Source organism: Exophiala viscosa (genome assembly GCF_022695815.1).
Source record: "Exophiala viscosa unplaced genomic scaffold EDD37scaffold_4, whole genome shotgun sequence".
NCBI classification, from domain to species: domain Eukaryota; kingdom Fungi; phylum Ascomycota; class Eurotiomycetes; order Chaetothyriales; family Herpotrichiellaceae; genus Exophiala; species Exophiala viscosa.
In genome coordinates, this window is record NW_026944356.1 from 1,385,970 (window position 1) to 1,399,140 (window position 13,171).

The 13,171-nt window shown below is 50.7% G+C and overlaps 7 protein-coding genes across 7 annotated transcripts; 4 read left to right on the forward strand and 3 right to left on the reverse strand.

Moving 5' to 3' along the window:
* Positions 1–12: 12 nt before the first annotated feature.
* On the forward strand, positions 13–933 carry EDD37DRAFT_379083 (uncharacterized protein). Its single transcript, XM_062812063.1, has 3 exons — positions 13–18; positions 67–348; positions 430–933. The coding sequence occupies exons 2-3, from the start codon at positions 94–96 to the stop codon at positions 886–888; spliced, it is 714 nt and encodes a 237-aa protein (XP_062671032.1). The 5' UTR covers positions 13–18; positions 67–93; the 3' UTR covers positions 889–933.
* On the reverse strand, positions 556–3,067 carry EDD37DRAFT_379078 (uncharacterized protein). Its single transcript, XM_062812062.1, has one exon. It carries the CDS (start codon positions 2,805–2,807, stop codon positions 978–980), a length of 1,830 nt encoding a protein of 609 aa, XP_062671033.1. The 5' UTR covers positions 2,808–3,067; the 3' UTR covers positions 556–977.
* A 969-nt stretch (positions 3,068–4,036) lies between these two features.
* Positions 4,037–5,975, forward strand: EDD37DRAFT_680322 (4-coumarate-coa ligase/4-coumaroyl-CoA synthase; the record flags this gene model as incomplete). Its single annotated transcript, XM_062819714.1, has 5 exons — positions 4,037–4,043; positions 4,094–4,345; positions 4,403–4,740; positions 4,794–4,896; positions 4,962–5,975. 5 exons carry the CDS (start codon positions 4,037–4,039, stop codon positions 5,948–5,950), a joined length of 1,689 nt encoding a protein of 562 aa, XP_062671034.1. The 3' UTR covers positions 5,951–5,975.
* Positions 5,976–6,758: 783 nt separating this feature from the next.
* EDD37DRAFT_693875 (MFS transporter) lies at positions 6,759–8,279 on the reverse strand (the record flags this gene model as incomplete). Its single annotated transcript, XM_062820071.1, has 1 exon — positions 6,759–8,279. One exon carries the CDS (start codon positions 8,277–8,279, stop codon positions 6,759–6,761), a length of 1,521 nt encoding a protein of 506 aa, XP_062671035.1.
* A 507-nt stretch (positions 8,280–8,786) lies between these two features.
* Positions 8,787–9,979, forward strand: EDD37DRAFT_680332 (uncharacterized protein; the record flags this gene model as incomplete). The annotated part of the gene is made up of 3 exons (XM_062819715.1): positions 8,787–9,148; positions 9,201–9,566; positions 9,628–9,979. 3 exons carry the CDS (start codon positions 8,787–8,789, stop codon positions 9,875–9,877), a joined length of 978 nt encoding a protein of 325 aa, XP_062671036.1. The 3' UTR covers positions 9,878–9,979.
* A 205-nt stretch (positions 9,980–10,184) lies between these two features.
* On the reverse strand, positions 10,185–11,182 carry EDD37DRAFT_693877 (short-chain dehydrogenase/reductase; the record flags this gene model as incomplete). The annotated part of the gene is made up of 1 exon (XM_062820072.1): positions 10,185–11,182. Exon 1 carries the CDS (start codon positions 11,010–11,012, stop codon positions 10,185–10,187), a length of 828 nt encoding a protein of 275 aa, XP_062671037.1. The 5' UTR covers positions 11,013–11,182.
* A 172-nt stretch (positions 11,183–11,354) lies between these two features.
* Positions 11,355–13,122, forward strand: EDD37DRAFT_686475 (monooxygenase; the record flags this gene model as incomplete). The annotated part of the gene is made up of 2 exons (XM_062819913.1): positions 11,355–12,894; positions 12,945–13,122. The coding sequence occupies exons 1-2, from the start codon at positions 11,459–11,461 to the stop codon at positions 13,120–13,122; spliced, it is 1,614 nt and encodes a 537-aa protein (XP_062671038.1). The 5' UTR covers positions 11,355–11,458.
* Positions 13,123–13,171: the final 49 nt, after the last annotated feature.

The window sequence follows — 13,171 nt, forward strand, 5'->3', positions numbered from 1 at the left end:
ACATTGAACCAGGTCAAGGTCGATAGTCCCTTTTCACCTCTACATCCTCTGACAAGGACCGAAAAGCACGTATTGCCTGCCCTTCTGAAGGCCATGAGTCACCGATGCCAAGGGGCTGAGTTTGCCGGCATTCTCATCAATGAGTGTATTGAGGAGCGTTCATCGGAACCCACCGAAAAATCAAAGCTTCCTGACATGGGTCGACCGTCGCAGAGATGGGGTCGAAAATCCAGTGCTTTTGTCGGCGACGAAACCGCCAGCGTCTCTTCCACGAAAGCCGAAGCAATCCTCTTGAGCAGCGTGGTCAGGAATATTGACTCTGGGCTGGCAAATGACGTTAGTGAAAAGGTATGATCGAGCGTCCGGTGCGAATGACTACAAACGTGCCTAAAACCCCTGCTGTTTGCCATGCATCACTGACGGGAGCAGATTGACAAAGTCCGAAACTCCACGTCCCCGCAAACCGTGAACAATGTTGTAGAGTCTGTGGAAGCGCCTCACTCGGTAACACCTCCCGTCTCGGATTCTGGGGAGGGCGACACCACGGAGTTGCCGCGTGCTTTAATCAAATACATGGCCTTTTATAAGGAAGTGAGAGTCCTTCAGAGCGCGACAATGTTTTCGGCGTCAACGCGGTTCAGATTTACCGACATATTGCATAAAACCGCCACAGCAGCGAGTAATTTTGCTGCCAAGAGAGGGCAAACGGCATTACAGGCCGAATGCCGCGCAACAATCTTGGACTCTCAGGATCGAAAAGGTCTCGAGGTAGAGATAGACATGGAAGGTGCCGACGACTGGGAAACAGTAGCTTCGATTGTTAGCGAATGGTGGTTGACACAGAAGAAAAGGCATATTGTAGTCAATCTTGTAGCGAGATATACTTGATTCGGCAGGGCCGGGCTTGTGTCTCGCCTAGTCTAAGACAGTACTTGGCGGTCTCCCGTGTGTAGTACGTTAGCTAGTGGCCATATGGCCTATATCCGCCCTCTGTTGACAAATTGAATTGGCAAATCAACCACACGAGCTCGAACGAATTCAATCATGGATTTTGCCAGGCCGTCAAGACGAGAGGTGTTGGAGACACCTTCGCCCAGCAGACCGCGACAGAGGAAATGAACGGCGAGGAGGCCCTCGAATTCCACCCTTTCCAATTTCGTGATGTGCTTCAGCTCGTCACACAGGAGATATTCGAAACGCTTCGTGTCGAGGAACGTCCTCAACCACTGATACTCGTCTGCGTGCCGGACATAAAGACCAATGTTCGCATTGCCTCCCTTGTCTCCAGAGCGACCCATAACAATGCTTCCCAGCGGTTCGCGTACTGTTGGACCCCATTTGTCTTCGTCATAAGAAGATTTTGGGTCATATGAATCTGACTTCATGGCAGGGATGGTGTGTTTATGGTTGGAAAGAGGTGCCGTATCTCCGTGGAGGTACGAAAGGGACAGTTTCAATTCGGACTCGGGGATGAGCGACGGCCAGAAGTCCATATACAGCTTGGGCAGCGTGTTTCTCATATCAAGGGCACGGTGAAAGCCGGGAAATGTGCCCATACTCAGGCCTTCGACCATTGCTTGTAAGCCGTTTGGAGGGAAATCTTCTGCTCGGTCGGCCTGTGCAAAAATACGTAGCGTCTGAGTGGCCTCGAGCTCGTTTTTGGGATCCACCGCCGCAACTCCAACGTGCTGGAATGTCAAGGTTGTAAACTTATATTGCGGCTGTGTGCTTAACCAGTAGCGACACAGCTTCTCAAACATTTTGAATTTGATCGTGGTTTCCAACCCGGTCGCAAAGGCAAAGGCCTCCGCCTGGTACCCGCCAACGGCAAAAACCGCACATTTGGCGGTGCTGGGAGCTTCAAAGCCTTTCGCCCCCGTCACCCGCACACGATCGGGTCCCGCATCCTCGACGGTCACCCGGTGAAGGTCGACTTGAACATCAGGATTGAGGTAGATGTTGCCTTGTATCTCGTACAAGATCTGCGCAGTGATCGTCTGACGACTCACCAGACCATTCATGTGAGGGGACTTGGTGATTATGAATGAGCCATCAGCCTCAATCTCGGCGATCGGAAATGCAGTGTCATGTGGTTTGTCGAAGAGGGCCTTGTATCCAGAGAAATTTCCACCCGTAGCGTACATGGAACATTCCATAATGTGCCCACAGACCACAGCTTGTGCCAGACGGTCGTACTGCTCCTCGTTCCATCCATGCCACCACGCAGCTGCAGCGACAATGGCCGATGCGTCAGTGGTCCTACCCGTGACGACGATGTCGGCCCCACCTCTCAGAGCCTCGACAACGCCCCAAGCTCCAATGTACGCATTAGCTCCAATCCAGGTACCCTTGTGCAGATCACGTAGTTCTTTGCCATTGTCGAAATGCTTCATTGGTGCAGATTGATTCAATTCTTCGAATCTGTCCAAGATGTCGTCACCGCAGATATATGCGATCTTCAGTTTGTGGCCATGCTTCTGCAGCACTTGCTCCAGGGCTTTCGCACAGCCTTCTGGACTTAAGCCGCCTCCATTAGTAATGAGCTTTTGTTTGCGCTCTACTATGGTGTCGACAGCTCGGTCGAAGAGTTCCACAATGGTTTTCATGTAATATCCATCCGCGCTGTGATTCGGGTCCTTCTGGCGGTCAACATATCGCTCCCTCGCCGCCCAACCGATGGTCAATTCGGCAAGCCAATCGCCAACAAGAACATCAGCGGGAGGGTCGGCTTTGGCTTGGGCCAACATGGCTTCCTTCCGATCTCCATGCCAGCCAGCAACGGCAGCTAAACGCACTGGGCGACCCATGGCTCTCAAACTGAATTCAAAGCTGTCCTGGGCTAAGTGGGAGATAAATAAAGAAAGCAATCTATCGATCACGCGCGTCTTTGTTCAACGTTGGGTTGGGACAGGCCTTGAATAGGCATCGGGTATGTGCAGACGATTCGTCATCGTGGCCGCAAACGCGAGACAAAATAGGGTCCAACTCGTGACCGTCCTACTTGTTAGGTAAAAATGCGATGAACGATTTAGCCGAGGCAGAAGTCCCTGGTGACATGAATAGCAAGCAGGGTACTCATTAATTACGCCGAGGACCAGTCGGCATTAGTCCGCCTGCAATGAATCTCGGCCAGTCAAATGTGGTTCGGTAGAGCCAAATCCTCCACAATATCCGCGCCACGGGGAATGCTATGGGGAAGGAAGCACGTGTTAGGGTCTCCATTCATGCGCCTTTGGTAGCGCGAATCCTTGTAGCGCTATCTTCGAACGCTAAGTAAATGGCTGACGAGCAAGCGAAAATGAGTACTCTTGAAAGTTATTTTACCAGCCCACCGAGGAACACTCAGAAGTTAAGGTTGCTCTTCGACAAGAGGACCAACGCATGATTTTCTTGGGCTGGACGATGGACATATCTCATTTGTACCACGATTCCAGGCAAGTACTACGTACATGGTCTTCAAGGGTCACCTTCACGATGACAACGACGTCCAACTCATCAGTCTCGACTGGATTGACAAAGCAAACGTAGATGGATAAGGGGAAGGCAGTGGGAGTCTTCGTGCTGCTATGACATGATGGAAAAAAATCTCCATGGCTGGGGAACAATGATTACTCCATGATTGCGAGGAAATACCCCACTTTCGAAGGGCGAGCAACTGGAGCAATAACTCTTGTGAGTAGACACAAACACCATGTGGTGTATTGAAGGAAGGATGACCGTTCGCACGTCTGTTTGGGTCCAGACTGCCCGCCTTTTAGCTTTCGGATCAAGCTATGCCAGAATGGTGAGCTGTTCCTAGGTTGACTGCCAAACCGAGGCTCGCCCTCATGCACCTCGGACATTTCATCGTCAGGCTGAAAAGTCGTCGATTGTGAGGCTCATCGGCAAAACACATCTCTCGTCACGTGGGTCTAACTCTGGGAGCAAGGAAAACGGTCACTGTAGACGAAATGTGCCTCGAAGGTAGCTCAATGTGTGGCCACAGATGTGTCAAGACACGGAAACATGATCTTTCGCTCGTCGCATCCACGTGTGGATGGCAAGTAGTAGCCTCTACGATGACACGAACATCAAGTTGCTGACTGCAAGCTAGTTCCTGTGGACAAGACCATATGGGAATGGTTGACCGAGCACACTTTCGACCGACGGACCAAACGCACCACGTCAGGATATACGGATGTCGATACACAGCAGCGCGTTACATATCTGCAACTCAAAGACTATGCAACGTACTTGTCGACTGCACTTGGTGCTGTGTATGGAACATGCCTCGGGGATGCGGTTGCAATCTTCAGTCCAAATACAGTATGGTATCCGGTAGCAATGTTTGCGGCTTTGCGGCTAGGTAGGTAATCGGCCTGTTGTATAGTCCCACTTCTAGACTGACAGGACGGCTTCGCAGGAGCAACGGTCTCCGGAGTGTCGCCCACTTACACAAAGGACGAACTCTCATACGCCTTGCGGAAGACGAAGACCAAAATCCTGTGGACTACCTATGAACTCAAGAGCGTTGCTGTGGCTGCCGTGCAGGACTTGAGTCATGACTGTAGCATAATACTCCTTGAACCACAGCCGAACAGCATTGAGACCGGCAACACACTCGAGACTCTTGCAAATCTCGGAAAGAGTTACGGAGAAGAGAAGCAAATCGGCGCATATAAAGTACCGCCTGGACAGACCAACAAAGATATCTGTGCTTTTCTAAACCTCAGTAGTGGCACGACAGGTTTACCAAAGGCAGTAAGTACCTGCTCGATCGCAAATGACCACAAGACGGCAGACTGACCATGTAGGTCATCATCTCACACCAGAATGTGATTGCGCAATGCCTACAGGTCGAGCAGATTACGTCCACCGATCACCGCAGGGTTCTTGGGGCCCTGCCAGTGTACCACAGTAAGAGTCTTACACGGCCCCCAAAGACACCGACGACTTTGTGCTAATTGGTTGTCCTCATACAGTCCAGGGTCTCATTCACATTCTTCACGTGCCGGTCGCCCTTAATGCTGAGGTTTACCTCATGCGTAAATTCTCCATGGAGGGCATGTTAGAGGCGGTCGCCAAGTACGAGATTCGAGAACTCTGCCTTGTACCACCGATAATAATCCTGCTGGCCAAGAGTCCCCTCGTTGAAAAGTATGATTTGAGCTGCATTCGACGATTCTTTTCCGGGGCCGCGCCCTTGTCAGACGGTGTTCTGAAAGTGCTCCAGGAAAGATTTCCCCAAACAGGTTTCAAGCAGGGCTACGGCCTCACAGAGTCCTGCAGTGCCATAACGCTGCATCCTCCAGACATGCTAGGCTATGAAAATGCTGGCTTTGGAGGCACCCTGGTGGCCAATACAGAAATCAGCATACGGTCCATAGACGACGGTCGAGAGCTGGGGGTGGATGAGACTGGGGAAATACTCGCCCGAGGTCCCCAAATCACGGAAGGCTATCTCGGTGATCCCAATGCCACCGCATCGACGTTTGACAGTGAAGGTTGGCTCCATACTGGCGACATAGGCAGGATGAACAATCAGGGTTTCCTCATTGTCAGCGACCGCATCAAGGATCTCATCAAAGTCAAGGGCGTTGGTGTGGCGCCTGCAGAGCTTGAAGATCTACTGTTGACACATTCACAAGTCGAAAGTTGTGCCGTTCTGGGTGCTCCAGATGCTTATGCCGGAGAGACACCAGTAGCCTACGTGGTTTTGAGGAATGCTGGTACTGCTCCCGCGGACAAAACGACAGTAGGTATGGACTTACTGCAGTTGGTGCGTCGGAAGCGGGCTCCTCATAAATGGCTGTCAAAGCTAGAGATCGTGGAGAGCATTCCAAAAAGTCCTACAGGAAAGATTCTGAAGAAGGTCATAAGAGACGATCCAAGTCGAATGGGAACCAGTATTGTGGTCAGTGGGAAGGATGCGACGAAGATTGGGGCGAAAGTCATCTCTGCCAAACTCTGAAGTCGTGGTCACGGCCTTCGCGTGGTAAGGCAAATTTACATTATCTGCTGATTCTGCTTCGCTGCACTCAGCAGGACAAAGCCTCAGGCTTGACTGGTGGATTGAAACACGCACATTCGATTGGCTCCCTGAATGCAAACTCATGATGTGTGCCTTGGCTGGCCGGATCAATAAATATTCCAGACAATCGCTATTCGTGTCGTGGAGAGTAGACTGGCTATTGGCTGAATCCGTGCCTCTATGAGATACAGAATGCAGGTACTGGCCTCGTCACCAGATACGGACATGGATCTACCCGACGTGAGACACTAGCAGATGATACTTAAGACTGCTGAGGGCGCTGTATCTCGTTGATGTTCACTCACACCATCTCGATTGGAAAACGAGAGCTTCGAAAATAGGGAAAAGAGAAAATCGTCATATGCGGGAAGTCAAGATGAAAGAAGACGCACTACCTCGTACACACACCCAGAGCAAACCCAAAGACGGAGTTAGATAAGCAGTTTTTGTCAAATAGCACGAGCTGCCGAATGCTTTGGCGTGTCTAGGACTCAGCATCAACTGTGCTCCAATCACACAGAACACCTCTAAAAAGATCTGACATTGTTTCGCAAAGAAGCAAAGTTAGAAGATAACACTGTGCTTGATATTCCTATTATTTACATTGTCCAACAATTCCGCCCACTCGACTCTTCTCATGGCTGTCTTCCTGGAGACCATGACAGCGCTCACAATCGATGAGCAACACTCCTTTGATGTGCGTTTTCTGAGCTTTTTGCAGCCATTTGCCACCTCGAGCTCTCGACGCCTACTCCAGACCCTCTCGCTCTACATGGACAGAAGGATCTGTCTTCTCCACTTGAACGTGTTCATGCTCAACGCTGTGAAGTCGAGCCTCCAACTCGGCCTTGTATTCAGGTTTTGCCCACACGTAATCGATCTCTTCCAAAGTAAGTCCCTTTGTCTCCTTGACCGCAAAGTACACAAAGATGACTTGGATGACGTTGAAGACGCAGAACAGGATATAAAACTTCCATCCCACGTTTTGGATACCGATAGGGCCGACTTTGACAACGACGAATGTCATCAGCCACTCCATGCCGACCGCCATAGCTGTGCCGACATGTCGGACATGTAGCGGCGTGACCTCCGGAGAATACATCCAAGGTACAATGCACCATGATGCTCCAAAGGAAAAGTCGAACAGGAAGATGAACACCACAGCCATTGTCAGACTCGCTTGGTTGAAAACAGCCAGACCAATGGTGTAGCAAATCATGCACGTCGAACATGCAACTGCACCCCATAGCAGTACTGGTCTTCGGCCAAACCTCTCGACTGTATAGATTGACGTCAAGGAACCACCCCAAAAGACTAGACTGAGGCCTCCAGCAGTCAAGGTTGCTGTATGTTGGGTCATCCCAAGATTGTTGATGAAGAGGTAGGCCGCATAATAGGCGATAAAGTTGATGCCTCCAAGCTGCTGGAGGAATTGGATGATAACACAAACCCATATCCTCCAAGAAGTGTTGACCTTGGATGAGTCGAAAAAGATGTCTTTGAGTCGAAATGTGACTTCCTTTTCTGCTTCTAGGGCCTGTAAGACTTCTTCGCGGTGTCTCTTGACGTATATGTCATCGATAGGGACGTTGTATATGCGTGCAATGACATCGTCAGCGTCTGCATGAAAGCCCTTCTTGTAAAGCCAACGGGGTGATTCCGGCAGAGCCCATATCGTAAACAATGTGATACAGACGAAGACAGCCTGAAACGCAAGAGGAAGTCGCCACACGATTCCTCCTGTGAGGTTCTTGACCGTGCCGTAGTCGAACCAGTAGGAGACAACAAGTCCCATGAGGACGATACTCATTTGAACTGCAACCAATGCTCCTCGATAGGCAGCTCGAGCACATTCGGAGACCCAGATTGGAATGAAGGATGTCTCCATACCCACACCGATGCCTGCAACGACTCTGCCTCCAACCATCATTCGCCAATCCGGCGCTCCAGCTTGCAGTCCAGCGCCGGTGATGATGAAGAGTGCTCCGATGATGATGAAGATTCGTCGGCCCATTGTTTCGCCGAACAAGGCGCAGATCGCACAGCCGACGAGGCAGCCGATGTCGAAGATAGCCACAACCGTGCCTTGGAGATTGGCGTCCTTGTCGGGGATCTTCAGGTCGGCCAGGACTGTAGGGATAGCGATCAAGCCGCCGAAAACTCCTTGATCATAACCAAACATCAAGAAAGTCATGGCGGAACAGACAGTAATACATGATTGCAGGACAAGGCCCTTAAGGGGCACGAAACCACGATAGAATCTGCCCATAGTTGCACTTCTGACTTATGCCCTTGAAAACGATCTGCAGAAAGAATAAGTAGGCCAAGACGCGGGGGTGCGCGACGACTTATATGTTCGCCAGGTGAGAATCCGAGAGTCTGGGTCGACCCCAGACAACGCAGATCCAACCTAGGCAAAGTGTGGGGGATAGCATCTAGTCGAAGAGGAAAGGTGAGATCTAGACCTCCTATCTCCAGCAGCCTCGGCCACAACAGAAGCAGGCCGAGCAATTATCGCCTCGGGAAAGTTAATATCGTGTCTCGGTGCTTAGGACGGGCACGCCATAATATCCCTTTTGGGAAGTCACTGATTGTATGTCCCCATGGGTAGAGCACTGTATCGTGGGGCAATGTGTCTGCCCGCTTCCAGAGACTGGGGCTCCACTGTCAGATTTCGAGTGGACGCGAAGACTCATAGGAAATACGCTAAACAATGTATACCTGCTGCGTAAGATAGAAATCCCAGATTTGACATGACAAACATGCCATCGCCAGAATGAGTGACCTCACCACTTTACCAGACTTTGACTCACTTCCAGGTCCTTCATCAGGTGGACTTGACGGATGTGCCTGGGGACTATTTGATCGTAATGGGCAGACGGATCAGCTCGGAACCTTGAATCTGCTGACACAAGAGAAGGTTTTGGACGCAGCAAAGCGTGAGATTCTATGTGGCCAGACAGTATCTCTCAATTGGGGCTTGGAAAACCCGCAATATTCTGGTTTCAAGCGAATGAGGTTACACCATCGTATTATAGATCTCAGCCCATCAGAGGTTTATGCCAGTGACGACGAACTCAGCTTCTGTCCCCAGCATGGATCGCATTGGGACACTCCTCTACATTTTGCACATCAGAAGTATGGCTTGATCCGACTTGAGCGGACGTGGCGGTTCATTGACCCGTGGCAGAAGCAAGAAATACTACAATGGTCTCAGCCATCAGGAATTCCACCTCCAGAACGCACTTCACCAGGGCACCAGACTGTGGAACGATCGAGGTGGTATCTGCGGGAGGGGAATTCTGCTGGACTGGGCGTCGTGGGCTAAAGAAAAGAATCTTCCGTGCCATCCCATCGGACGGGACGAGATCACGGTGTCCCAGCTTGAAGAGGTAGCCAAATGGCAAAAGACAACATTCATGCCTGGAGACATCCTTCTCATTCGCACTGGCTTCATCGCATGGAGCACCACGGCGACTGACGATGAGAAGAAGCGAGGATCCCTCGAGGGGACCGAATACTTGGGCATCGAGGCCACCCGTGAGTCGTGCAGATGGTAAGTATAATGAGCTGCTCAGTTGACCATTATTCTGGAATCTCAGCTGACTTGCACCAAGGCATTGGAATCATCATTTTTCTGCCGTCGTCTCGGACAATGTCACATATGAGGTATGGCCTCCTAGAGACGTTGTGCTTCACGAGTACTTCCTGGCCATGTGGGGAATGCCTGTAGGAAAGCTGTGGGATATGGAGAAGTTGGCAGAAGTCTGCAGAAGCCTACAACGATGGTCATTCTTTCTAACGAGTGCCCCTCTGAATGTGGCCTCGGGCATAGGATCACCAGCCAACGCCATTGCTCTGTTTTGATCAGTGAATGGCTGTTAAGGTTGGCACTCCTCTCGCCGGCCGGATGCTGTCTCGCAGCTTTGCAGAGCATCAATAGCTAGCTACAGCAATTAACAATCGTTCGAATGCAACGGATGTATATTGGCTCAATTAAGTTGTAGTTGACAAATAAAAGCACTTTTGGTGCTTTTGTGATCAGTGGCAGGAACAGTCGGTTCTTCACAAATATACTCTTTTAGTATAACGTTGACGCTCACAGATGCAGAATTATCCAAAATGAACTATCTGTTGCGATGGCTGTCAATCTGAGAGATCCAGCTTGTTCCTCTCAGCATAGTGAGCCCCCGTCGGCCAGTAGATCTGTACCAGTGATGTAGCCCGCAGCATCGCTACACAGAAACACCGCTGGCGTTTTTAACTCGTCTGGTCTCTCCATACGGCCCAAGGGTATCTTCCCATGCCACTCCTTCAGTTTTTCTTCTGTGATGAATGGTAGGGAAAGGCCTGTCTGGACATAGCCAGGTGACAATGAGTTGACCCGAATTCCGTGCTGGCCTAGTTCTAGTGCCGCCTGTCTTACCAGGCCCCTGACTGCCCATTTCGTCATAACATACGCAGATGCTTGTTGGCCTCTCAAGGACCCATACGATGCAATGGATGCAATAACAAGAATCGCTCCTCCATGGCCTTGAGCCACCATCTGTCGTGCTGCTTGTTGTACCGTGAAGAAGACCCCCAGCTGGTTAACCTCGATTTGACGACGTAGTTCGGCTTCCTTGATGTCGATAAGAGCTGCATCGCCTAATATGCCTGCGCCTGCAACACAGATATCGATCTTTCCAAAATCTTGTAGCACCGATTTAAAGGATTCTGCCAGGGATTCTGGGGATGTCACGTCGGTACGATAATAAGTGGCTTTTGAACAGTGTTGCAGAATGGCGTCAAATTCTTCCTTGACTGGCTCGGGCAGAACATCAAAGATAGCCACGATCGCGCCACCTTCTGCGAGACCAAGCGCTATCTGTGCTGATATTCCACGACCGCCGCCAGTGACTACGGCCACCTTTCCGGCCACCGACCGGATGCGGTCAACGGTCGAACTATGATCGGGTTTCAGGACCCAACTTGGCGTGCTTGGTGGCTCAGCGGACGACATGGTGAAGTAGTCTGCTTCAAAGCGTTGTTCTTTTCACAGGATTTCCGTGGCTCAGCAATTGGTCTGCGACTGATGCACTTATTTATGGGAATACACAACACTAAACGTCTCGTATGCCTTCTTCCAGACCATTATTAATCTCAAGATACGAGGTCTCAAATTCTCCGCATTCTCAATCGTGATGGAGCCGAGCATAGAACGGGTGACCCCACGGGCAACATTGTTTAGAATCTTCAGCCGAGGTACCGGGGAGTTGGGCGCTGTGGAGCATCGAACCTAGTCTCAAAGCCGCGGTATTGTACGCGCCCATGATAGGAAACTTAGATTTAGATCCTCGGGAGACGACCAGTCATCGACCTCGCAGGTTTCCAATAACTTCTCGAGACCATGTGCTGTATGTTCTGTCAGCGTCGTCGCTTTTGGGAGGGTTTGAGTCTTGAAACAACATGAGGGACTACACAAATGCAATCATCATTGGGGGAGGTGCCTCCGGCATCTCCATGGCCTACAAACTCACCAGAATGGGCTTTCGAGATTTTACGATCTACGACAAAATGGAGGGTATTGGTGGAACATGGTATGCAAATACCTATCCTGGCTGTGGCTGCGATGTTCCCAGCCATCTGTACAGTTTCTCCTTTGCCCTGAACCCGGACTGGTCAAAAGCGCTCTGTGAACAACCAGAAATTCTGGCCTATCTCAACAATGTGGTGGACAAATTCGGATTACGAGGCTTCTTCGAGTTGCAAGTCGAGTGTTTAGGAGCTGTCTGGAATGAAGAAGAACGCATCTGGGAAGTAAGGTTGAAAAACCTTGTCACGGGTATCGAGTATACACGAACGGCGACCATTTTTGTCTCTGCGGTTGGTGGCATCAGCGCCCCAAGGGAAGTCGATCTTCCTGGCAAGGACACTTTCACAGGCGAAAGCTGGCATTCCGCACGATGGGACCACTCCTACGACTATACAGGCAAGAGGTTGGCAGTCGTTGGAAATGGCTGCAGCGCAAGCCAAATTGTTCCTAAAGTCGTCCAGAAAGCTTCGTTTGTCAAGCAATACTCACGATCGGCCCAGTGGTACCACGAAAGACCCAACAAGTCAACTAGCAGCTTGTCGAAAGCGCTCTGCCGATACGTCCCCCTCTATCAAAGATACCTTCGCTTCCGACTATTTTCATTGTTCGAAACTATGACTCTCACGTACGGAGATGGTGAGAAGGCTGCCAAAGAGAGGCTAAAGGTCGAAGCTTCTGCCATAAAGTACACACTCGACAAAACACCCGAGAAATATCACAACTTCATTATCCCGGATTTCCCACTTGGTTGCAAACGTCGCGTCTTTGATCCAGATTACCTGGATTCACTATCTAGTCCTAACCTCGACGTTACGGCTTCCAAGATCAAGCAGATCGATGGTTCCGTTATTGAGACCGAGAATGGCGATCGCACCGAATTCGACGCCATCTGCTATGCAACCGGCTTCCGGGTCACAGAGTTCCTCACACCTATGAAAGTTGTTGGAAGAGACGGTGCACTACTCAACGAGAAATGGAGGGCCGCTGGTGGCGCAGTCGCATACAAGGGCACGACCGTGGCAGGCTTCCCTAACTTTGCCATTCTATTCGGCCCTAATACCTTCCTCGCGCACAATTCGGCTATTTTCATTCTGGAGATGGCGGCGGACTACACGATTCGCAATATCTTCAAACCCATTCTGGACAAACAGGCTGACTCTGTCGAAGTCAAGGAAGAGGCGCAAAACTTCTGGGCCACAAAGATCCAGTACCAGCTTCAAAAGATGGTCTGGTCAGGCGGCTGCAGCAACTGGAATTTGACCAGTAACGGACGGAACACTGCATCTTACCCTGGCACCGGAATGGATCTGTTTTGGGAATTTTATCAACGCGACTTCTCGGACTACCATCTACGTGGAGGGTCTCCTTATTGGGTGCTCAACAGATTTCGGAGGTGGCTGAGAACCATTGTCAAGAACGCATGGGTCCCAGTTCTGGTGTCCTTGATAACTTGGCGCCTGGTGGCTCGCCCCGGCGGGACAAGAGGAGGGTTGCAATCATTGAGACAGGTGCTTCAGAACTACGCATCCACTGTTAGGGGCTCACTGTCTGTTCGATGAAGCTAAAGAATGAAGGTTTGATGTTTT